The 25078-nt window shown below is 40.7% G+C and overlaps 2 protein-coding genes across 36 annotated transcripts in view; both read left to right on the top strand.

The window, feature by feature from the left end:
- LOC127910927 (uncharacterized) overlaps positions 1–25078 on the top strand; it is a 60648-nt gene that overhangs the window by 17391 nt on the left and 18179 nt on the right. The window lies entirely within an intron of this gene.
- On the top strand, positions 14817–25001 carry LOC127910926 (uncharacterized). 2 transcript variants are annotated; one of them, XM_052476088.1, is made up of 3 exons: positions 14817–17643; positions 17725–17898; positions 23895–25001. In XM_052476088.1, exons 1-3 carry the CDS (start codon positions 15826–15828, stop codon positions 24915–24917), a joined length of 3015 nt encoding a protein of 1004 aa, XP_052332048.1. In that variant the 5' UTR covers positions 14817–15825; the 3' UTR covers positions 24918–25001. The 2 variants fall into 2 exon arrangements, with proteins under 2 accessions (XP_052332048.1, XP_052332047.1); XM_052476087.1 differs by having other exon boundaries at positions 17722–17898.

Genomic DNA, 25078 nt, shown 5'->3' with positions numbered 1-25078 from the left:
GCATAAACACTGGAGGCTGAGACAGGAGGGTTCAGGAGACACTGGCCCCATCCGAGGACACCCCGGACAGGGCCAAACAGGAAGGATATAACCCCACCCACTTTGCCAAAGCACAGCCCCCACACCACTAGAGGGATATCTTCAACCACCAACTTACCATCCTGAGACAAGGCTGAGTATAGCTCACAAAGATCTCCGCCACGGCACAACCCAAGGGGGGGGGGGGGCACCAACCCAGACAGGATGACCACAACAGTGAATCAACCCACTCAGGTGACGCACCCCCTGCAGGGACGGCATGAGAGAGCCCCAGTAAGCCAGTGACTCAGCCCCTGTAATAGGCTTAGAGGCAGAGAATCCCAGTGGAAAGAGGGGAACTGGCCAGGCAGAGACAGCAAGGGCGGTTCATTGCTCCAGAGCCTTTCCGTTCACCTTCCCACTCCTGGGCCAGACTACACTCAATCATATGACCCACTGAAGAGATGAGTCTTCAGTAAAGACTTAAAGGTTGAGACCGAGTTTGCGTCTCTGACATGGGTAGGTAGACCGTTCCATAAAAATGGAGCTCTATAGGAGAAAGCCCTGCCTCCAGCTGTTTGCTTAGAAATTCTAGGGACAATTAGGAGGCCTGCGTCTTGTGACCGTAGCATACGTGTAGGTATGTACGGCAGGACCAAATCAGAGAGATAGGTAGGAGCAAGCCCGTGTAATGCTTTGTAGGTTAGCAGTAAAACCTTGAAATCAGCCCTTGCTTTGACAGGAAGCCAGTGTAGAGAGGCTAGCACTGGAGTAATATGATCAAATTTTTTGGTTCTAGTCAGGATTCTAGCAGCCGTATTTAGCACTAACTGAAGTTTATTTAGTGCTTTATCCGGGTAGCCGGAAAGTAGAGCATTGCAGTAGTCTAACCTAGAAGTGACAAAAGCATGGATTCATTTTTCTGCATCATTTTTGGACAGAAAGTTTCTGATTTTTGCAATATTACGTAGATGGAAAAAAGCTGTCCTCGAAATGGTCTTGATATGTTCTTCAAAAGAGAGATCAGGGTCCAGAGTAACGCCGAGGTCCTTCACAGTTTTATTTGAGACGACTGTACAACCATTAAGATTAATTGTCAGATTCGACAGAAGATCTCTTTGTTTCTTGGGACCTAGAACAAGCATCTCTGTTTTGTCCGAGTTTAATAGTAGAAAGTTTCCAGCCATCCACTTCCTTATGTCTGAAACACATGCTTCTAGCGAGGGCAATTTTGGGGCTTCACCATGTTTCATTGAAATGTACAGCTGTGTGTCATCCACATAGCAGTGAAAGTTAACATTATGTTTTTTGAATAACATCCCCAAGAGGTAAAATGTATAGTGAAAACAATAGTGGTCCTAAAACAGAACCTTGAGGAACACCGAAATTTACAGTTGATTTGTCAGAGGACAAACCATTCACAGAGACAAACTGATATCTTTCCGACAGATAAGATCTAAACCAGGCCAGAACATGTCCGTGTAGACCAATTTGGGTTTCCAATCTCTCCAAAAGAATGTGGTGATCGATGGTATCAAAAGCAGCACTAAGGTCTAGGAGCACGAGGACAGATGCAGAGCCTCGGTCCGATGCCATTAAAATGTAATTTACCACCTTCACAAGTGCCGTCTCAGTGCTATGATGGGGTCTAAAACCAGACTGAAGCATTTCGTATACATTGTTTGTCTTCAGGAAGGCAGTGAGTTTCTGTGCAACAGCCTTTTCTAAAATTTTTGAGAGGAATGGAAGATTCGATATAGGCCAATAGTTTTTATATTTTCTGGGTCAAGGTTTGGCTTTTTCAAGAGAGGCATTATTACTGCCACTTTTAGTGAGTTTGGTACACATCCAGTGGATAGAGAGACATTTATTTTGTTCAACATAGGAGGGCCAAGCACAGGAAGCAGCTCTTTCAGTAGTTTAGTTGGAATAGGGTCCAGTATGCAGCTTGAAGGTTTAGAGGCCATGATTATTTTCATCATTGTGTCAAGAGATATAGTACTAAAACACTTGAGCGCCTCTCTTGATCCTAGGTCCTGGCAGAGTTGTGCAGACTCAGGACAACTGAGATTTGGAGGAATACGCAGGTTTAAAGAGGAGTCTGTAATTTGCTTTCTAATAATCATAATATTTTCCTCAAAGAAGTTCATGAATTTATCACTGCTAAAGTGAAAGTCATCCTCTCTTGGGGAATGCTGCTTTTAGTTAGCTTTGCGACAGTATCAAATAGGAATTTCGGATTGTTCTTATTTTCCTCAATTAAGTTAGAAAAATAGGATGATCGAGCAGCAGTAAGGGCTCTTCGGTACTGCACGGTACCGTCTTTCCAAGCTAGTCGGAAGACTTCCAGTTTGGTGTGGCGCCATTTCCGTTCCAATTTTCTGGAAGCCTGCTTCAGAGCTCGGGTATTTTCTGTGTACCAGGGAGCTAGTTTCTTATGAAAAATGTTTTTAGTTTTTAGGGGTGCAACTGCATCTAGGGTATTGCGCAAGGTTAAATCGAGATCCTCAGTTAGGTGGTTAACTGATTTTTGTCCTCTGGCGTCCTTGGGTAGGCAGAGGGAGTCTGGAAGGGCATCAAGGACTCTTTGTGTTGTCTGTGAATTTATAGCACGACTTTTGATGGTCCTTGGTTGGGGTCTGAGCAGATTATTTGTTGCAATTGCAAACGTCAGTGAGAAACGCTGTATATGGCCCAGGAGGCCTGTAAACAGTAGCTATAAAAAGTGATTGAGTCGGCTGCATAGATTTCATGACTAGAAGCTCAAAAGACGAAAACGTCTTTTTTTTTTATTGAAATTTGCTATCGTAAATGTTAGCAACACCTCCGCCTTTGCGGGATGCACGGGGGATATGGTCACTAGTGTAGCCAGGAGGTGAGGCCTCATTTAAAACAGTAAATTCATCAGGCTTAAGCCATGTTTCAGTCAGGCCAATCACATCAAGATTATGATCAGTGATTAGTTCATTGACTATAATTGCCTTTGAAGTAAGGGATCTAACACTAAGTAGCCCTATTTTGAGATGTGAGGTATCATGATCTCTTTCAGTAATGACAGGAATGGAGGTGGTCTTTATCCTAGTGAGATTGCTAAGGCGAACACCGCCATGTTTAGTTTTGCCCAACCTAGGTCGAGGCACAGACACGGTCTCAATGGTGATAGCTGAGCTGACTACACTGACTGTGCTAGGCCTGCTGCACCCTATTTCATTGTGGAGCAAGAGGAGTTAGAGCCCTGTCTATGTTGGTAGATAAGCTGCTAGGATGGAGTCAGGCTGGCTAACAGCCTGCAGAAAACCTGGCCTGCTGTACCCTATTTCATTGTGGAGCAAGAGGAGTTAGAGCCCTGTCTATGTTGGTAGATAAGATGAGCCAGCACCATCTTCAGATTAGCCTCCAGCTCGGGAGTTTAATTCCTCTGCTGGTATGGAGTCCCATAACGTCATTCCTAAAAATATTTAACCTCAGTAAAATAGCTCAAATGAAAGATAAACAAGTTGTCAGGCTTGGTCCTGTTTGTCATTAGCATAGGGGAAAAAATATGCAATCAACAAACGAGTCCCAGAAAGAGGGCCAGTTATCTACAAATTCTATCTTTTGGGAGGGGCAGAAAACAGTTTTCAACCAGCGATTGAGTTGTGAGACAACCAAGGATTTTTTCATCAGATGACATAATGTTACTGCTGTAGAGCTCACATCATAAACTTTGTCATAATGACTCCCTATCTTGCATTGTTACATTTAATTTTAACGTCGCGTTCAACTGGGAGGGGGCCAGAAATTAGACAATCTAAAATAGCCTGATTTTGGTAAAAATGTAGTCAAAATTGAAGTGGTTGCGCGACAGTAAACTTGTCAAACTAACTTCATAATCAAGCTTTAACATGTTATATGCACAATTCTGAGAACAAACAGAAACACAAGCACTGTTCAATCGATCTTGGAAAAGAGAGAGGACTTGACCATTGCTTTTTTGGTGATCTCCACGTGAAACTGTTTCATCCCATAACAGATCACGCTGAACACGTGGAGACTGTTCCGTGCTGTGACTGTTTGTGACGTGAGGTCAAAGGTAACAGATGATCTTTTGGGAAAATGCAGATTTTGAGAGTTCTGCTATACATAGAGACATAATTTAAACGGTTTTAAAAGCTTTAGCCATTTTTTTATTTGCATATTAGCAAGACAAAAATGTATCTTTTTAGATTAGAAGGGGCAGTAAACTTATCCTGAACAGGCTAACGTTGTAGCCCTGCCCCTGGTAAACAGTGTATGATCGCTGGATGATTCGTTTTAAGTCTAATACTGGAGGTAATGGAGTCGCCAATGACTAGAGTTTTCAATTTGTCAGAGCTAATGGTGGGAAGCTTCGGCGTCTCAGACCCCGTAACGGGAGGAGTAGAGACCAGAGAAGACTCGGCCTCTGACTCCGACCCACTGCTTGATGGGGAAAACCGGTTGAAAGTTTCTGTCGACTGAATGAGCGACACCGGTTGAGCTTTCCTACAGCATTTCCTTCCAGAAACCGTGAGAAAGTGTCCGGCTGCGGGGACTGTGCCAGGGGATTTATACTACTATCTGTACTTACTGGTGGCACAGACGCTGTTTCATCCTTTCCTACACTGAAATTACCCTTGCCTAACGATTGCGTCTGAAGCTGGGCTTGTAGCACAGCTATCCTCGCCGTAAGGCTACTGACTACAATTAGAAGGCATCATGTTAATGTTACTACTTAGCTTCGGCTGTTGGAGGTCCTGACGAATCGTGTCCAGATAAAGCGTCCGGAGTGAAAAAGTTAAGGAAAAAGTAAATAAATATATGAACGGTAATTAAAAAGTGAAAACCGTAAAGTTGTCAGGTAGCAAAATAGGTTGGCAACAAAACGCACAGCAACTCGAAAACAAGCCTGCAAGTTGTGACCGGAAATGACATACCAATTCTTCAGCCATTCCTGAATCTCTGACCAAATACAAGCTACAGTACATACGGACAGTACCAAAACAAATGATCTAATGATTCTGTCCCTTTCCAGCTAAATCTGCAGAGCCGGGATGGTTGTATCCCCCATATATAACATGTCATTGGTTGCAAAAAGTTTGTATAATAATTTACATTAAAAGAAATTGGAATCCAGCTTTGTTTTGTGTATCAGTTATGGGCTATGGAATCGGTACGTCGAAAATCTCTTCCCAACTATTTAGCTATTTATATGGCACAGCTGTCATATAATGAAACCGGTATGCTTGTTTATTTATCACAATTTTCTTTAGCCAATGTTGTTGTATTTTATGCAGGGACATAAAAGTTCCTTACTTTCTGTTTTTTCCACTTGCCTCTTCCATTTTTGAGGTAATGCTGCAATTACTGTAGTTTTTTTTAAAATTTTTAGTAGAGCAGACATTTCCATATATTTTTGTTAGCTGCATGTGTACCATAACTCCAGCAGTCCTATTTATGATATCATTTACAAAGATGATACTTTTTTTTTGTATTCTAAAAAATTGTTTCATTTTTTAAATTTTTTTTTTATCTACTAGTATATTTGAGTTTAACCATAATATTTCTTATAATATTTGTTTAGTCTTTTCTGGTGGATTAAACTGAAAATGCAACCACATTTCTATAACTTGTTTTAAAAATAGTGATATTTTGGAGATTATTTCATTTTCAAAACCTGAAAGTGAGAGATTGTAATCTAAATAAAGGGAAGAGACCATTTTTGAACATGGGCTGAGACATTCATACTAATCTGCTAGAGAACCAGTTCAGATTTAAGTAGAACTTTTGTATGCCTGGAACCTTTAGTGAGTGGTCCAATACTTTAATATTGAATAATTACTGCCCCCCCCGAATTCATATTCATTATATATAATAGGCCCGTTTGTCTTGCACGCCGTTCCAAATCAAATGGAATATTTTTAGCTCATATAATGCTCCCCGTGTATCATACAGTCCATCCATACTGCAGAGGGAGACACATAACTAGAGTGCAGAGGCCTAACCGCTGTTCCACCATAGATGGAGCCCCATCTGTGCAAAAGTCCACCATTCGATCCCATACGGAATCTGTTTTTTTTTTCGCCGATATTTCCACGCAGCACACTGAACATTCCCTGTGCCGTTCATGCTCAGGAATCGTGAGATAGAACAATATGTCCTTGTGAATAGCATCCCCCGACAAAAGTCAATGCCTGGGCATCTCGGCCCTCACAGCTAACGTCCATTTGGAGAGCATCGGCTGGGGAGTTTCTGAGTCGTTCAGTCACAGCATAAATTAGTTGTTTAACATTGTTAGGTATTGATGTGAATTTCTCTGCCTCCCCACACATTGTTTTCACCATATCGTGTGTGGTTTCATAGCGTAGCAGGCCTCGCCGTTCACTGTGGGAATGATTCAACAGTCAAGTGTGGCCTTTTCCCATGATCTAAGGGAGCTCTCTGGTTAAATTTGATCTTTAAGATTTGAATAACTTCTGTTTCAATTTTGAAAGTTAACCACATTACAATGATTTTAAGATACCAATGATGATATTATAACATACCGTACCAGTCAAAGGTTTGGACACACCTACTCATGCAAGGGTTTTTCTTAAATTTTTGTAATTACTATTTTCTACATTGTAGAACGATAGTGAAGACATCAAAACTATGAAATAACACACATATGGAATCATGTAGTAACCAAAAAAGTGTTAAACAAATCAAAATATATTTTCTATTTGAGAATCTTCAAAGTAGCCACCCTTTGCCTTGATGACAGTTTTGCACACTCTTGGCATTCTCTCAACCAGCTTCATGAGGTAGTCACCGGGAATACATTTCTATTAACAGGTGTGCCTTGTTAAAGGTTCATTTGTGGAATTACTTTCCTTCTTAATGCGTTTGAGCCAATCAGTTGTGTTGTGACAAGATAGGGGTGTTATACAGAACATATCCCTATTTGGTAAAAGACCAAGTCCATAAATGACTTAAATGTAAATGTAAATAAACAAAGAGAAACGACAGTCAATCATTACTTTAAGACATGGTCAGTCAATCTGGAAAATGCCAAAAACTTTTAAAGTTTCTTCAAGTGCAGTCGCAAAAAACATCAAGTAGAGGATAGAAGTTTAGTAGAGTTAGCAGCCTCAGAAATGGCAGCCCAAATAAATGCTTCACAGAGTTCAAGTAACAGACACATCTCTACATCAACTGTTCAGAAGAGACTGCTTGAATCAGGCCTTTGTGATCAAATTGCTGCAAAGAAACCACTACTAAAGGACACCAATAATAAGAAGAGACTTGCTTGGGCCAAGAAACACGAGCAATGGACATTAGATCGGTGGAAATCTGTCCTTTGGTCTGATGAGTCCAAATGTTTGATTTTTGGTTCCAACCGCCATGTCTTTGTGAGACACAGAGTAGGTGATTATCTCTGCACGTGTAGTTACCAGCGTGAAGCATGGAGGAGGATGTGTGATGGTGTGTGGGTGCTTTGCTCCTGACACTGTCAGTGATTTTTTTTTAGAATTCAAGGCACACTTAACCAGCATGGCTACCACAGCATTCTGCAGCGATATGCCACCCCATTTGGTTTGCGCTTAGTGGGACTATCATTTGTTTTTCAACAGGACAATGACCCAACACTCCTCCGGGCTTTGTAAGGGCTATTTGACCAAGAAGGGAGTAATGGAGTGCTACATCAGAGGACCTGACCTCCACAATCACCTGACCTCAACTCATTTGAGATGGTTTAGGATGAGTTGGACCGTAGAGTGAAGGAAAAGCAGCCAACAAGTGCTCAGCATATGTGGGAACTCCTTCAAGCATTCCAGATGAAGGTGGTTGAGAGAATGCCAAGAGTGTGCAAAGCTGTCATCAATGAAACTCTCTGTTATTATCTATGCATAAGTCACTTTAATAACTCTAACTACATGTATATATTATCTCAATTACCTCAACTAACTGGTGGCCCCGCACATCGACTCTGTACCGGTACCTCCAGTATATAGCCTCGCTGTTGTTATTTTACTGCTGCTCTTTAATTATTTGTTACTTTATTTAATATTTTTCTTTAGGTATTTTTCGTAAAACTGCATTGCTGGTTAAGGGCTTGTAAGTAAGCATTTCACTGTAAGGTAAACACAACACCTGTTGTATTTGGTGCATGTGACAAATACAATTTGATTTGATTTGAAAGCAAAGGGTGACTACTTTGAAGAATCTCAAATATAAAATACATTTTGAACACTTTTTTGGCAACTACATGGTTCCATATGTGTTATTTCATAGTGTTGATGTCTTCGCTATTATTCTACAATGTAGAAAATAGTAAAAAAATAAAGAAAAACCCTTGAATGTGTCATGCCCTGATCTGTTTCATCTGTCCTTGTGCTTGTCTCCCCCCAGGTGTCATCCATCTTCCCCATTATCCTGTGTACTTATACCTGTGTTTTCTGTTTGTCTGTTGTCAGTTCGCCTTGTTTGTCAAGCTTACCAGCGTTTGTCCTGTCAGCACCTGTCTATTCCCAGCCTCTCTATTTCTCGTTCTCCTGGTTTTTTGATCCTTGCCTGTCCTGACCCTGTACTGACCCGCCTGCCTGCCCACTCTGCCTGTACTGACCCTGTTCTGACCCTGTACCCGCCTGCCTGACCACTCTGCCTGTCCTGACCCTGTACTGACCCTGTACCCGCCTGCCTGACCACTCTTTTATTTAATTATTTATTTCACCTTTATTTAACCAGGTAGGCTAGTTGAGAACAAGTTCTGACTCTGCCTGTCCTGACCCTGTCCTGACCCTGTACTGACCCTGTACCCGCCTGCCTGACCACTCTGCCTGTACTGACCCTGTACTGACCCTGTCCTGACCCTGTACTGACCCTGTCCTGACCCTGTCCTGACCCGCCTGACCACCTTTACTCCTACTCTTGATAATCGACCCCTGCCGGCCTTGACCTGTCGTTTGCCTGTCCCTATTGTTATGATAAACATTGTCCCTAAACCAGAAGGGAGTGATGACCCTGTACCCGCCCGCCTGACCACTCTGCCTGTCACTGACCCTGAGCCTGCCTGCTGTCCTGTACCTTTGCTCCTACTCTGGATAATCGACCCCTGCCGGCCTTGACCTGTCGTTTGCCTGCCCCTGTTACAATAAGCATTGTTACTTCACACAGTCTGCACTTGGGTCTTACCTTGATACCTGATTGAATGAGTAGGTGTGTCCAAACTTTTAACTGGTACTGTATATATCTTTATTTTTCTTCAGGATTTTGAAAATTGTCCAGCAACCCCACATGGCCCCTGGTTTGGGAACCACTGAACTAAGTACAGGCAAAATCCTAAAGGAAAACCTGGCCCACTCTGCTTTCCAACAGACAAATTCACAATCAGAAAAACAAAAACCTAAAACACAAGGCCGAATATACACTGAAGAAGACATTGAATGCGCCTGAGTGGCCTAATTATTGTTTTGACTTCAAAATATATGTCAAGACTTAAAAATGGCTTTTTAGCAATGATTAACAACATGACAGAGAATGAAGAATAAATAAATAAATAAAAAAAAATAAAAAAAATTGCAAATGTTTTACAATCCAGGTGTGCCAAGCTCTTAGAAACTTACCCAGAAACTCTTACAGCTGTAATCACTGGCAAAGGTGATTCTAACATGTATTGTAATGATTAAAGGGTATGAATACTTATGTAAATGAGATATTTATGCGTTTCATTTTCAATAAATGTGCAAAAATGTCTAAAAATATGTTTTCACTTTGTCGTTAGTTCAGGGGCGGCAGGTAGCCTAGTGGTTAGAGGACTAGTGGTTAGTTGGACTACTAACCGGAAGGTTGTAAGATTGAATCCCTGAGCTGACACGGTAAAAATCTGTTGTTCTGCCCCTGAACAAGGCACTTAACCCACTGTTCCTAGGCCGTCATTGAAAATAAGAAATTGTTCTTAAATGACTTGCCTAGTTAAATAAAGGTAAAATAAATACAAATATGTAGTGTTTTGTGTAGATGGGTGTGATTTAAAAAAAAAAGTGTTTTATCCACTTTGAATTCAGCTTGTAATACAACCAAATGTAGAGTAATTCAAAAGGTATGAATAATATCTGAAATGGTATGATTAATTGTGCCATTACTCATTATTCAACTTGTTCCCTGGCCTGAATATGGTAATTGACCATTAATCCCTCTCAGCAACAATCCATTCTACTGTGTTGAAGATCCTTCTGTAGCTCAGTTGGTAGAGCATGGCGCTTGTAACGCCAGGGTAGTGGGTTCGATTCCCGGGACCACCCATACGTAGAATGTATGCACACATGACTGTAAGTCGCTTTGGATAAAAGCGTCTGCTAAATGGCATATATTATATGAAGGAGCACATTGAGACAGTGATATAGCACGCTACACCATGTGGGTACAGTATATTTGCATCTCAAATGACATTCTATTCTCAATATTGTGCACTACTTTTGACCGGATCACTATGTTCCATGGTAAAAAAATAGTACACTATATGTAGGTATGGGTCCTGGTCAAAAAAATGTAGTGCACTATATAGGGAATAGGGTGCCATTTGGGATGCACAACCTATGTGTCAGATCAACAGCCTAGCTAGACTTGACAGATCCTTCTACTGATTCAACAGAATCAGTGGAATGAATTACACCCCTGATCACACGCAAATACAGTTCACTTTCATAACAGTCACATAAAACAGCATAATCACTTTGCTCATTGTCTATATGATTCCTTCTCACATCTATCTACGAGCTCTCCTCGTCTCACCTTTTCCCTTCGCTTGTGGACTTCACTGCACAACACATCAGCTGTCTGTGACCAGGTGAAAAAAACCTTTCCAAGCCAAACCTTCATATCATGACCGCTAACCGCTACACACAGCCTACATCGTTGTCACGACATAGTCAACTAGAACTACTCGAACTAACGCGTTAGTAAACCTGCTACAATCATGCAGTACAGTTTACCGTCAGAAAGCAGTTTAGCAATAAATTAATAAAACCAAAAGCTTACCTTGACTTGGAAGAGTTCCAGTGTTGGATAGCCATAGCCAGCGAGCTAACATAGCACCCCTCTCTGTTTGAGTAGGCTAATCTAGCTAGCCGCATTTGCTAGCTAAGTGAAAGTTTTAAAAAAATACAGCTCGCTCTCTCTCTCTCTCTCTTACTTCTCTTACCCACTGTTTCTAGGCCGTCATTGAAAATAAGAATTTGTTCTTAACTGACTTGCCTAGGGGGGGGGGGAGGACCATGAGCTTTCCAGGTTTTGTAATGAAGTCTATGTCCCCAGAGCAGGACGGAAGCAAGCTGTACTCCGGCTACACCATAGTGCTACCCTACAGAGTGCTGCTGAGGCTACTGTAGACATTCATTCACAGTGTGTTGTATAGTCAATCATTTGGTGACTTGTGAATATATTGAGTATAGTTTTAACTAAAAAATGATTTTTTTAAAAACAATTTCACTATTTTTATTTTTATGAAATTCACCAGTGAATACTGTAGCTAGTGATTGTTTTATGTATATATGTATATTTATTTTATTTGTATTTTTATTATGTTTATTTGGATTTTTGGACAAATTGATAGACTTTCCCCCCTACAATTATCCTGTAAAAGTAAAATAGTTCAGTAAAGTTGGTGGTTGTTGAATGCCATATAGTTGCTCCGTCATGGCTCCTGACTCTGTCTGACTCACCTTTGGAGAGGATGGTTACCATAGGTACCTGATTGTACAGTGTGACACTGACGACTCGCACCTTTACAAATACCTTGAAATAACCACAATGGCCAACTAGGTTATCCTGACCCCAACTAGGACATTGCAGTAGTCAAGTGTTCTCCACATCCATCTCCCCTCTATCTCTCCCAGCAGTTCAGCCATGTGGGAACCGACCGACTCAAAGCACTGTGATGTAAGAGCAGCATACACAGCTTGAGGGGGGACTTTTTCTTTTTGACTCTTTCATGCAAGTGTGTGTGTGTGTGTACATGCCCTTTAAGACTAGAGCAGACAGATCCCTTTAGTGTGTGTGTGTGTGTGTGTGTGTGTGTGTGTGTGTGTGTGTGTGTGTGTGTGTGTGTGTGTGTGTGTGTGTGTGTGTGTGTGTGTGTGTATAAGTTTTAGAGACTTAGTTTTAGAGACTAAGAAAATGTGTCTGGGGTTATGGTTGGGCCTGTTCAGTTTAATCTGTGGTTATGCATGGGCCTGTTCAGTTTAATCTGTGGTTATGTATGGGCCTGTTCAGTTTAATCTGTGGCTATGTATGGGCCTGTTCAGATTAATCTGTGGTTATGCATGGGCCTGTTCAGATTACTGTGGTTATGTATGGGCCTGTTCAGATTAATCTGTGGTTATGCATGGGCCTGTTCAGATTAATCTGTGGTTATGCATGGGCCTGTTCAGATTAATCTGTGGTTATGCATGGGCCTGTTCAGATTAATCTGTGGTTATGCATGGGCCTGTTCAGTTTAATCTGTGGTTATGTATGGGCCTGTTCAGATTAATCTGTGGTTATGCATGGGCCTGTTCAGATTAATCTGTGGTTATGCATGGGCCTGTTCAGATTAATCTGTGGTTATGCATGGGCCTGTTCAGATTAATCTGTGGTTATGCATGGGCCTGTTTAGTTTAATCTGTGGTTATGCATGGGCCTGTTTAGTTTAATCTGTGGTTATGCATGGGCCTGTTCAGTTTAATCTGTGGTTATGCATGAGCCTGTTCAGATTAATCTGTGGTTATGCATGGGCCTGTTCAGTTTAATCTGTGGTTATGCATGGGCCTGTTCAGTTTAATCTGTGGTTATGCATGGGCCTGTTTAGTTTAATATGTGGTTATGTATGGGCCTGTTCAGTTTAATCTGTGGTTATGCATGGGCCTGTTCAGATTAATCTGTGGTTATGCATGGGCCTGTTCAGATTAATCTGTGGTTATGCATGGGCCTGTTCAGTTTAATCTGTGGTTATGCATGGGCCTGTTCAGTTTAATCTGTGGTTATGCATGGGCCTGTTTAGTTTAATCTGTGGTTATGCATGGGCCTGTTCAGATTAATCTGTGGTTATGCATGGGCCTGTTTAGTTTAATCTGTGGTTATGCATGGGCCTGTTCAGATTAATCTGTGGTTATGCATGGGCCTGTTCAGTTTAATCTGTGGTTATGCATGGGCCTGTTCAGTTTAATCTGTGGTTATGCATGGGCCTGTTCAGATTAATCTGTGGTTATGCATGGGCCTGTTCAGTTTAATCTGTGGTTATGCATGGGCCTGTTCAGTTTAATCTGTGGTTATGCATGGGCCTGTTTAGTTTAATCTGTGGTTATGCATGGGCCTGTTCAGATTAATCTGTGGTTATGCATGGGCCTGTTTAGTTTAATCTGTGGTTATGCATGGGCCTGTTCAGATTAATCTGTGGTTATGCATGGGTTTGTTCAGTTTAATCTGTGGTTATGCATGGGCCTGTTCAGATTAATCTGTGGTTATGCATGGGCCTGTTCAGTTTAATCTGTGGTTATGCATGGGCCTGTTCAGTTTAATCTGTGGTTATGCATGGGTTTGTTCAGTTTAATCTGTGGTTATGCATGGGCCTGTTTAGTTTAATCTGTGGTTATGCATGGGCCTGTTCAGATTAATCTGTGGTTATGCATGGGTTTGTTCAGTTTAATCTGTGGTTATGCATGGGCCTGTTCAGATTAATCTGTGGTTATGCATGGGTTTGTTCAGATTAATCTGTGGTTATGCATGGGCCTGTTCAGTTTAATCTGTGGTTATGCATGGGCCAGTTCAGTTTAATCTGTGGTTATGCATGGGCCTGTTTAGTTTAATCTGTGGTTATGCATGGGCCTGTTTAGTTTAATCTGTGGTTATGCATGGGTTTGTTCAGTTTAATCTGTGGTTATGCATGGGCCTGTTCAGATTAATCTGTGGTTATGCATGGGTTTGTTCAGTTTAATCTGTGGTTATGCATGGGCCTGTTCAGTTTAATCTGTGGTTATGCATGGGCCTGTTTAGTTTAATCTGTGGTTATGCATGGGCCTGTTCAGATTAATCTGTGGTTATGCATGGGCCTGTTCAGATTAATCTGTGGTTATGCATGGGCCTGTTCAGATTAATCTGTGGTTATGCATGGGCCTGTTCAGATTAATCTGTGGTTATGCATGGGTTTGTTCGATTGAACGTCTACTTTTTATTTCCAACAACAGCTGTCACAGACTCCTAGAATGGTTCCTGAATTGTTCCTCTCAGTTTAGAAGGATGAAGCTCCTCTGAGTTCCTGCTGTGTTTATTTTCAGCACAGCTAATTTCAGCCTATTGTCTTTAAAGCTGCAACTGTTTTCTTTGACTCAAATAGCACCCTGTTCCCTATATAGTGCCCTACTTTTGACTAGGGCCCATAGGGGCCCATAGTGCACTATAAAGGGAACAGGGTGCTTTAAAAAAATAAATACCTCAGTCAAAGAGCAGCAACACAATTTAACTATTTTTTTGAGAGCGAACACTCAACATGTTGATCTCATCCTCAGGCTTTCTAAATGTGAAAATATGCAAACTGGAGATGGTTTTTAAGGAATGTTTTTTTTTTGTGTCACAAATTATGCATGTCTATACTTACTTATCTTTTAAATTATAATGTCTGTTGCAATGCTGTCTTTCTCCAGTTTTGTTCCGAGAGAGAGAGAGAGAGAGAGAGAGAGAGAGAGAATTGTGCGCATAGCTGAACTCAACATTGGGGTTTGGCTCAGCCCCTCAGATTGCATTTGGCCAGAGATTTTGGCCAGAGATGGAATGCCCAAGGTATGTAAGTGAAGTCAAGGGAAATATACTATACTGTCCACACCGTATGTTTCTAACAGAGTTTCATTTCGTTGAACTGTGAAGATGTACATTGTTGCTTTACTGTAAACTCAGACCAGAGAGAGACATCAAAAGAAAGAGAGGGGGAAAGAGAAAGAGAGAAGGAAAGAGAGAGAGAGAAAAATAGAGACAGAGTTGTGTTAAAACCCTCCCTCTACAGGAGTGTGCCGCTGTCTTTCTACTCCGAGTCGTTCGGCCATGCAGTGTGGCTGATGAAACCCCTCCTTTCTCAGCCTCCTCCTCCTCCTTCTCCTCACTTGGCGGAGGATTCCCTGACTGGCTCTAACCAGGCTGTGTTTAATTGACGAGTGCCAGGCTGTAGTCACCGAGCGAGGAGGATTAATGAGCTTAGAAAGCTCTGACGTATTGACATTGAAGACAGAAACACAGAGAACTGGATCTCAGGTGGAGGAGAGAGACAGAGGTGACATTCAGGTACAGGCGACTGTGTGAGAGAATGAGAGAGAGTGAGAAACAGCACTGAGACTCAGAGAGTGAAAGGTGTAAAAATAGGAGAAGGGGAAGGGAGGTAACGAGAAAAGGAGGAGGAGAGGAGGGGAAGGAAACGGGAAATGGACAACCAAGTTAGGGAGAGAGACGGGAAGCCTTCAGCAGCAGATGAGACTGAGGAACGAAACCAGGGAGAGGTAGAGAGAAGGAGAGAGAGCGAAAGAGCGAGAGAGCGGGGAGGGAGGTGGAGAAGAAGGGGCCCCCGAGCAGGAGAGAGGGCTGCAGGGTGAAGAAAGAGTGGGAGAAAAGTTGGAAAAGTAAGAGAGGGGTCAGGGGAAAGAAAGGAAAGAGAAAAACAAGTAGAGGAGAGAAAGAGAAACAACAGGAAGACTAAAGGGGGAGGGGCGTCGTAGGTTAAAAAAAGAGGCAAAGCTGAAGAAAAGTGTGGGGGGGGGCACGTTTGCGGTGGAGTCAGTCGTAGCTAGATGAGGAAAACAGTTAGAGTGAATGACTAGGTTGGAGTTAGGGAACAGCAGGGAGGAGAAGGAAACCAGTTGTGTTTTTAAAGGTATTTTCCACAGCAGTCAGCCTCTACTCCGGACGGACCGTTTTAATTCTGAAATGTACTCAGACAGCACACGGACGGGACACTATGGACTCATTCATCAAAACAATAACGACTACTGCTACTGCCGCCACGGTGTCCATTACGGACCCACGTTCCAGGGAGGACCAGGGGGAAACAGACCACCACCCATACGCCCAGACCATCCAGACCACCCTGCATCACTGGACCTCAGGGAAGACTTCCAGCTTCCTCCTTTCCCTGTGGAGACCGAGGATATAGAGCCTGGACTAGAGAACGGTGAGAGAAGTGGAGGAGGAAGAGGTGGTGGAAGAGGAGATGGAGGAAGAGGTGGAGGAGGAGGCAGACAAGAAGGTGAAGGTAGAGGAGGTGAAGGCAGAGGAGGAGGTGGAGGAGGAGGAGGCATTGAAGCTGAAGCTGGTCACACTCACAGGGCCCCACAGAGGAGGCCAGTGTTCACAGGGCAGGGTCAGAATGCCCAACCTCAGCCAGACCTATTTAGCCCTAGCCAAACATATGACTACAACCCTGCCCAGTGGAGCTGGCCAATGGAGCCCTCAGGCCCTGGTCTGAGACACTATTCCCCTGTGAGAGAACAATGTGGCTGTGTGGGACAGGGTGGAGGTGACGCTGTTGGGACGGCGACCGGGACACACCCCTTCAACAGCAGCAGACATGCGTCAGCCTTGTCACTCCTGGCGGACCCAGAGCCGGCACACAGACAGACTAGCTACAACTACGATCCAGAGGGGCGCAGGCAGGCTAGTTATGGAGCGGAAGAGCAGATCTGGGGTCAGTCAAAACACAGACAGGCCAGCTGCAGCTACAGTTTGAGGCTAGAAAGACAGACTAGCTACGGTCCACAGGAACTACACAGACAGGCTAGCTACAGCTACAGTCCAGAAGACAAGCCAATACACGGACAGACTAGCTACTGTCCAGAAGAACAGGTCTGGGATCAGTCGAAACACAGACAGGCTAGTTATAGTCCAAAAGACAAACCGATACACGGACAGACTAGCTACGTTCCAGAAGACAAGATCTGGGATCAGCCGAAACACAGACAGGCTAGTTATAGTCCAGAAGACAAACCGATACACGGACAGACTAGCTACTGTCCAGAAGAACAGGTCTGGGATCAGCCGAAACACAGACAGGCTAGCTACAGTTACAGTACAGAAAGGCAGGACTGGAGATTTACTGCTGGTTGTCAACACAATCATTTGGACAGGTGTGTACCACTGGAACAAGGACATTTACACTCCCACATGCCCAATGGATGCTGTGGCATTGGTGGTTCAAGTCCCAGGCCTGTGTCCTCTCAGGGCAGGGGAGATAGAGCTAACCACCAGGAGAGGACTACTAGATTAAAGGCTGGAGGAGTTGGAGATGAGATAGGAGAAGACGGCTGTAATGGACGACATGTCCCTGCTGGCTCTAGCTCTGAGGGTTTGGTCAGGAAGAAGCAGGGTTTGGTCTGGAAGAACCAGGGTTTGCTCCGGGAGAAGGAGGGTTCAGTCAGGGAGAAGGAGGGTTCGGTCCTGGAGAACCAGAATTTGATCCGGGAGAATGAATGTGCGGTCCATGAGAACCGCGGTTCAACCCAGGAAAACCAGGGTTCGATCCGGGAGAAGGAGGATTCAGTCCAGGGGAAGAAGGGTTCGGTCCAGGAGAAGGAGGTTTCAGTCAGGGAGAAGAAGGGTTCGGTCCTGGAGAACCAGGGTTCGATCCGGGAGAAGGTTTCAGTCCAGGCGAAGAAGGGTTGGAGAACCAGGGTTCCTTTCAGTCCAGGCGAGAACCAGGGTTCGATCCGGGAGAAGGTTTCAGTCCAGGCGAAGAAGGGTTCGGTCCTGGAGAACCAGGGTTCGATCCGGGAGAAGGAGGTTTCAGTCCGGACAAAGGAGGGTTCTGTCTGTGAGCAGATCAGACAGGTGGTGTCAGACCTGGAGGGGGTCCTGGGTGGTCTCAAACAAGTCCACGTGGATATGAAGGAGGTAAGAAGACTCTACTGTATGTTAACCTACAGTGAGCCTGGTCCCAAATCTGTATGTGTTTTAGCCAACTCTGACTGTTGTATTTTATTGAACATGTATTTATCTAGACAAATCAGATAAGAACAAATTCTTATTTACAATGACGGCCTACCCCAGCCAAACCCTCCCCTAACTCGGATGACGCTGGGCCAATTGTGCTCCACCCTATGGGACTCCCGATCACAATCTGTTGTGATACAGCCAGGGATCGAACCCGGGTCTGTAGGGACGCCTCTAGCACTGCGCCACTTGTACCCTGGCTAGCCTCGCGAGCCACACTACATAACGCATGTTTCTGTAAGCTTGGAAGTTCAGTGTGGCTCGCGAGGCTAACTAGTTATGCTAGTCAACTAGTCATGCTGTTCATGTAGTCTGAGAAGTTGACTGAAGCAAAAAGCTGATGAATCAATAGAAAATGGAATTAAATGGACAGTACTCCATTGAGCTTTGATAATTCATTACTTTACCCTGCATAAATGCAACGAATGATTGAGGCATATCAATCTGAGTTCTGTCCATATCTAATTTTCTATGGAGTGTACTTAGGGGGATCATACAACCAATTTTAAGGACAAGTTTTCGAGTGAGTGCCTATTATGAATGGTCATTGATGAATGGTATGAAAAAAACAAACATGACAACAATAGTCAGAGGAGTTGGCTGAAACGCACACAGTGATCTGAGGACGAGGTCATTTACATTTACATTTAAGTCATTTAGCAGACGCTCTTATCCAGAGCGACTTACAAATTGGTGCATTCACCTTATGACATCCAGTGGAACAGTCACTTTACAATAGTGCATCTAAATCTTAAAGGGGGGGTGAGAAGGATTACTTTATCCTATCCTAGGTATTCCTTAAAGAGGTGGGGTTTCAGGTGTCTCCGGAAGGTGGTGATTGACTCCGCTGTCCTGGCGTCATGTTTGCCTTGAGTCCATGTATATGTTTCAGCATGCTTACGTTAACATTTGAAGTAAAGCAGATACTGATGGACCTATGAGTGTCCTCTTTCTGTTTATGGGCAATTCCACAGTAACAGAATGATGCTCAGACTCAGATGATTCTTCACTTTAAAATGTCAAACAAAAAAACAATGAAAACACATTTACTTGAAGAACTGGGCAGAGGCAAAGTTTGGAAACAAAATGACGGTTTGTGCTGTATTTGCTGTCGTTCTGTTACCAAACTTGGCATCTGCACAGTTCTTCAAATAAATGTGTTTCCATTGGTTTTTGTTTGGCAGACTGTACATTATAAAGGGACAAATCTGAGTCACAGCATTATTCTGTTACGGTGGAATAGCCTTCATGCATTCAGCTCTGTAGAAAAAAAGAATGATGCAGGCTGATATGGAAGGAGATACTGTGGCACTGCTCATAATATGATTCATTTCTCGCAGTTGCATTGATTGAAAGCGATTCACATCGACCGTTTGGCTTAAAACCTGCTGCTGGAATTGATAGACACAAGAAGCACATTAAAGAGCCTGTCTTGAGACAGGTTCTTAACTATGCTTAGCTTTAATGGTGTCAATATGCAATATGCATATAATATCCTGTAAATTGTAAAACATTGTGAATGGCTCAATTGAAAGACTTGCGTTGTAAAAGAGACATGGTCCAGTATAACATAATGTTGTATAATGTATTAATATACTGTAGTATAATGTAGTGGTAACAAATGTAGTAATGTAGTATGATGTATTAATATACTGTAGTAATGTAGTGTAATGTATCAATATGCTGTAGTAATGTAGTATAATGTAGTAATATACTGTAGTAATGTAGTATAATGTATTAATATACTGTAGTAATGTAGTATAATGTAGTGGTAACAAATGTAGTAATGTTGTATGATGTATTAATATACTGTAGTAATGTAGTATAATGTATTAATATACTGTAGTAATGTAGTATAATGTAGTGGTAACAAATGTAGTAATGTAGTATGATGTATTAATATACTGTAGTAATGTAGTGTAATGTATCAATATGCTGTAGTAATGTAGTATAATGTATTAATATACTGTAGTAATGTAGTATAATGTATTAATATACTGTAGTAATGTAGTATAATGTAGTGGTAACAAATGTAGTAATGTTGTATGATGTATTAATATACTGTAGTAATGTAGTGTAATGTATCAATATGCTGTAGTAATGTTGTATAATCTATTAATATACTGTAGTAATGTAGTATAATGTATTAATATACTGCAGTAATGTAGTGTAATGTATCAATATGCTGTAGTAATGTAGTATAATGTAGTAATATACTGTAGTAATGTAGTATACTGTATTAATATACTGTAGTAATGTAGTATAATGTACTAATATACTGTAGTAATGTAGTATAATGTATTAATATACTGTGGTAATGTAGTATAATGTAGTTGTAACAAATGTAGTAATGTTGTATGATGTATTAATATACTGTAGTAATGTAGTGTAATGTATCAATATGCTGTAGTAATGTAGTATAATGCATTAATATACTGTAGTAATGTAGTATAATGTAGTGGTAACAGATGTAGTAATGTTGTACGATGTATTAATATACTGTAGTAATGTAGTGTAATGTATCAATATGCTGTAGTAATGTTGTATAATCTATTAATATACTGTAGTAATGTAGTATAATGTATTAATATACTGCAGCAATGTAGTGTAATGTATCAATATGCTGTAGTAATGTAGTATAATGTAGTAATATACTGTAGTAATGTAGTATAATGTAGTGGTAACAGATGTAGTAATGTTGTATGATGTATTAATATACTGTAGTAATGTAGTGTAATGTATCAATATGCTGTAGTAATGTAGTATAATGTATTAATATACTGTAGTAATGTAGTATAATGTATTAATATACTGTAGTAATGTAGTATAATGTACTGGTAACAAATGTAGTAATGTTGTATGATGTATTAATATACTGTAGTAATGTAGTGTAATGTATCAATATGCTGTAGTAATGTAGTATAATGTATTCATATACTGTAGTAATGTAGTATAATGTATTAATATACTGTAGTAATGTAGTATAATGTAGTGGTAACAAATGTAGTAATGTAGTATAATTTATTAATATACTGTAGTAATGTAGTGTAATGTATCAATATGCTGTAGTAATGTAGTATAATCTATTAATATACTGTAGTAATGTAGTATAATGTATTAATATACTGTGGTAATGTAGTATAATGTAGTGGTAACAAATGTATTAATGTTGTATAATGTATTAATATACTGTAGTAATGTAGTGTAATGTATTAATCTACTGTAGTAATGTAGTATAATGTATTAATATACTGTAGTAATGTGGTGTAATGTATCAATACGCTGTAGTAATGTAGTATAATGTATTAAAATACTGTAGTAATGTAGTATAATGTATTAATATACTGTAGTAATGTGGTGTAATGTATCAATACGCTGTAGTAATGTAGTATAATGTATTAATATACTGTAGTAATGTAGTGTAATGTATTAATATACTGTAGTAATGTAGTATAATGTATTAATATACTGTAGTAATGTAGTATAATGTATTAATATACTGTAGTATTGTAGTATAATGTAGGGGTAATGCATGCAGTAATGTAGTATACTGCATTAATGTACTGTGGTAATGTAGTATAATGTAATGCTAACTAATGTAGTAATGTGGTATACTGTATCAATATACTGTAGTAATGTGGTGTAATGTATCAATACGCTGTAGTAATGTAGTATAATGTATTAATATACTGTAGTAATGCAGTGTAATGTATCAATATGCTGTAGTAATGTAGTATACTGTATTAATATACTGTAGTAATGTAGTATAATGTATTAATATACTGTAGTATTGTAGTATAATGTAGGGGTAATGCATGTAGTAATGTAGTATACTGCATTAATGTACTGTGGTAATGTAGTATAATGTAATGCTAACTAATGTAGTAATGTGGTATACTGTATCAATATACTGTAGTGGTGTAGTATAATGTATTAATTTACTGCAGTAATGTAGTATAATATAGTGGTAACTAATTTAGTAATGTAGTATAATGTATTAATATACTGTAGTAATGTAGAATATGTATTGGTAACTAACGTAGTAATGTAGTGTACTGTATTAATATAGTGTAGTAATGAAGTATGGTATAGTGGTAACTAATGTACTATGTAGTATAATGTTTTAATATACACAGTTGATTATGACAGACAGGAGAATATTAATGATATAGGCTGAATGTACAATAATAGTAATGTACAATAATGTATTAATATACTTTAGTAATGTATTATAATGTTGTGGTAACTAATGTAGTAATGTAGTATAATGCAGTGGTAACTAATGTAGTATGTAGTATAATGTATTAATATACTGTAGTAATGTAGTATAATGTATTAATATACTGTAGTAATTTAGTATAATGTATTAATATACTGTAGTAATGTAGTATAATGCATTAATATACTGTAGCAATGTAGTATAATGTACTAATATACTGTAGTAATGTAGTATAATGCATTAATATAATGTAGTAATGTAGTATAATGTATTAATATACTGTAGTAATGTAGTATAATGTATTAATATACTGTAGTAATGTAGTATAATGCATTAATATACTGTAGTAATGTAGTATAATGCATTAATATACTGTAGTAATGTAGTATAATGTATTAATATACTGTAGTAATGTAGTATAATGCATTAATATACTGTAGTAATGTAGTATAATGTATTAATATACTGTGGTAATGTATTAATATACTGTAGTAATGTAGTATAATGTATTAATATACTGTAGTAATGTAGTATAATGTATTAATATACTGTAGTAATGTAGTATAATGCATTAATATACTGTAGTAATGTAGTATAATGTATTAATATACTGTGGTAATGTAGTATAATGCATTAATATACTGTAGTAATGTAGTATAATGCATTAATATACTGTAGTAATGTAGTATAATGTATTAATATACTGTAGTAATGTAGTATAATGCATTAATATACTGTAGTAATGTAGTATAATGTATTAATATACTGTGGTAATGTAGTATAATGCATTAATATACTGTAGTAATGTAGTATAATGCATTAATATACTGTAGTAATGTAGTATAATGTATTAATATACTGTAGTAACGTATTATAATGCATTAATATACTGTAGTAATGTAGTATAATGCATTAATATACTGTAGTAATGTAGTATAATGCATTAATATACTGTAGTAATGTATTATAATGCATTAATATACTGTAGTAATGTAGTATAATGCATTAATATACTGTAGTAAGTACGGGTTAGTCAACGAGGGGCTATGGAACATAATGAATGACGTGGAAGGAGTGAAACACAACGTGCTAGCGGAATGGAATGAACCTTCCACAGAGTTACATTATTTTCCAGAGAACGCATAGAGCCCCGAGTTGAGATTATCCCTTTTATACCTTGGCTATAATTGAACACATTTGCCACTAGAAATGTGTTTGTCTGCAGGTAGAAATGTGTTCAAGTAGATAACACGTTGACTAGATAGCTAGATACAGTCGTTGATAGCTAAACTAGCAAGTCTGTTTGTTTAGTTAAGCATAAATAACGCATGCTCTAGAATGCCATTCAAGCCAATCAGAAACATGGTATAATGTAATACAATGTACTGGTAATTTATGTAGTATAATGTATTAATATACTTTAGTAATGTAGTATAATGTATTAATAACCTGTAGTAATGTAGTATAATGCAGTAATATACTGTAGTAATGGAATATATTGACTCACTGTACTGTCTAGTAGGTGGTCCAACAGATGTATTGTCTGACAGCTAACAAAAGAATTCTGTTCTAAAATATAATAAATTATACATTGTCAAACAAAATCTAAAATCTCATGACTCTTAAAAAACATATAGTATATGGTGACTATGTTTATTGACTCTGGGTTGTCCTTTAGGTGGTCCAACAGATAGATCGTCTGACAGCTAACATTGACCTGGAAGAGGAAGAGGGATCATGTAACAAGTCCCCTTGTCGTGGTGACGGTCACCTCAACCCCAGAGACTGTAAAGGTGGTGACGGTCACCCCAACCCCAGAGACTGTAAAGGTGGTGACGGTCACCCCAACCCCAGAGACTGTAAAGGTGGTGACGGTCACCCCAACCTCAGAGACTGTAAAGGAGTCCTGATGTTCAACCAGGGAGACCAGAGACCACACTACAGAGACATGGACCGTATCGTCAAACAGAAGACTACTCGGGTCCAGGTACACACCCACTGGACTGGTACAGGGGACCTGGTCCACAACCATAAGACTCCTGGGAACCATGGACCACAGTGCAGCGACATGGATCATACTGTCATCATACATGACCCTCCTCCCGACCCCAGAGACGTCCCTGGGGTCCTGGTGTACAGACAGAAGACTAATGGAGATCAGGGAGTCTCCCTACTGTACAGACAACCTGACCATACTGTCACCATAGGAACTAACTCCCTGTCTCCTGTCCTCACCGCATCTGTCATCAAGACCAACCGGGTTGGGGTCACAGCCCTGAGCCCCATGGGCCCTCTGAGCACCTCCAAAGACCCCAAACAGGACAGACGGGGGCTCAACGGACACCCTCCTCTACCCAGTCCAGGTAGAGAACTGAACCATGTGGCCCCCCAGACCCCCCCAGAGCTAGAAATGACCCCCTCCCTACCCCTGCCCCTATGGACTCAACTGTCTGACCCTATAGCCATGGTCGGATACAGTGTCCCCACTCTTAGGATCCAGAAATCTCCACTGTACCCCCGCCACAACGGACGGGTGGAGAGGCTCAGTAAGAGTCCGGCTCAACCAACCTACCCTGCCCACCCAGCACTGCCGGTCCTGCCCCACCTGGCCCAGCCACCCTACCCTACCCACCCTACCCACCCAACCCACCCTGCCCTGCCTCCCAGTGACTTGAAGACACCTCCCTACAGCATGGCATGAGGGGACAGCCTCACTGCCATGGGGGCATGGACCATATAATAACAAGGACAGAACTACACTGATAAGTAGTCTGAGAAGGAAAGCTTGTGGTAAGTGTGTGTGTGTGTGTGTGTGTGTGTGTGTGTGTGTGTGTGTGTGTGTGTGTGTGTGTGTGTGTGTGT

This window comes from Oncorhynchus keta, chromosome 23 (assembly GCF_023373465.1).
Source record: "Oncorhynchus keta strain PuntledgeMale-10-30-2019 chromosome 23, Oket_V2, whole genome shotgun sequence".
Taxonomy (NCBI): domain Eukaryota; kingdom Metazoa; phylum Chordata; class Actinopteri; order Salmoniformes; family Salmonidae; genus Oncorhynchus; species Oncorhynchus keta.
The sequence above is the reverse complement of the archived record's forward strand: the minus strand, read 5'-3'. Positions and strand labels throughout refer to the sequence as shown.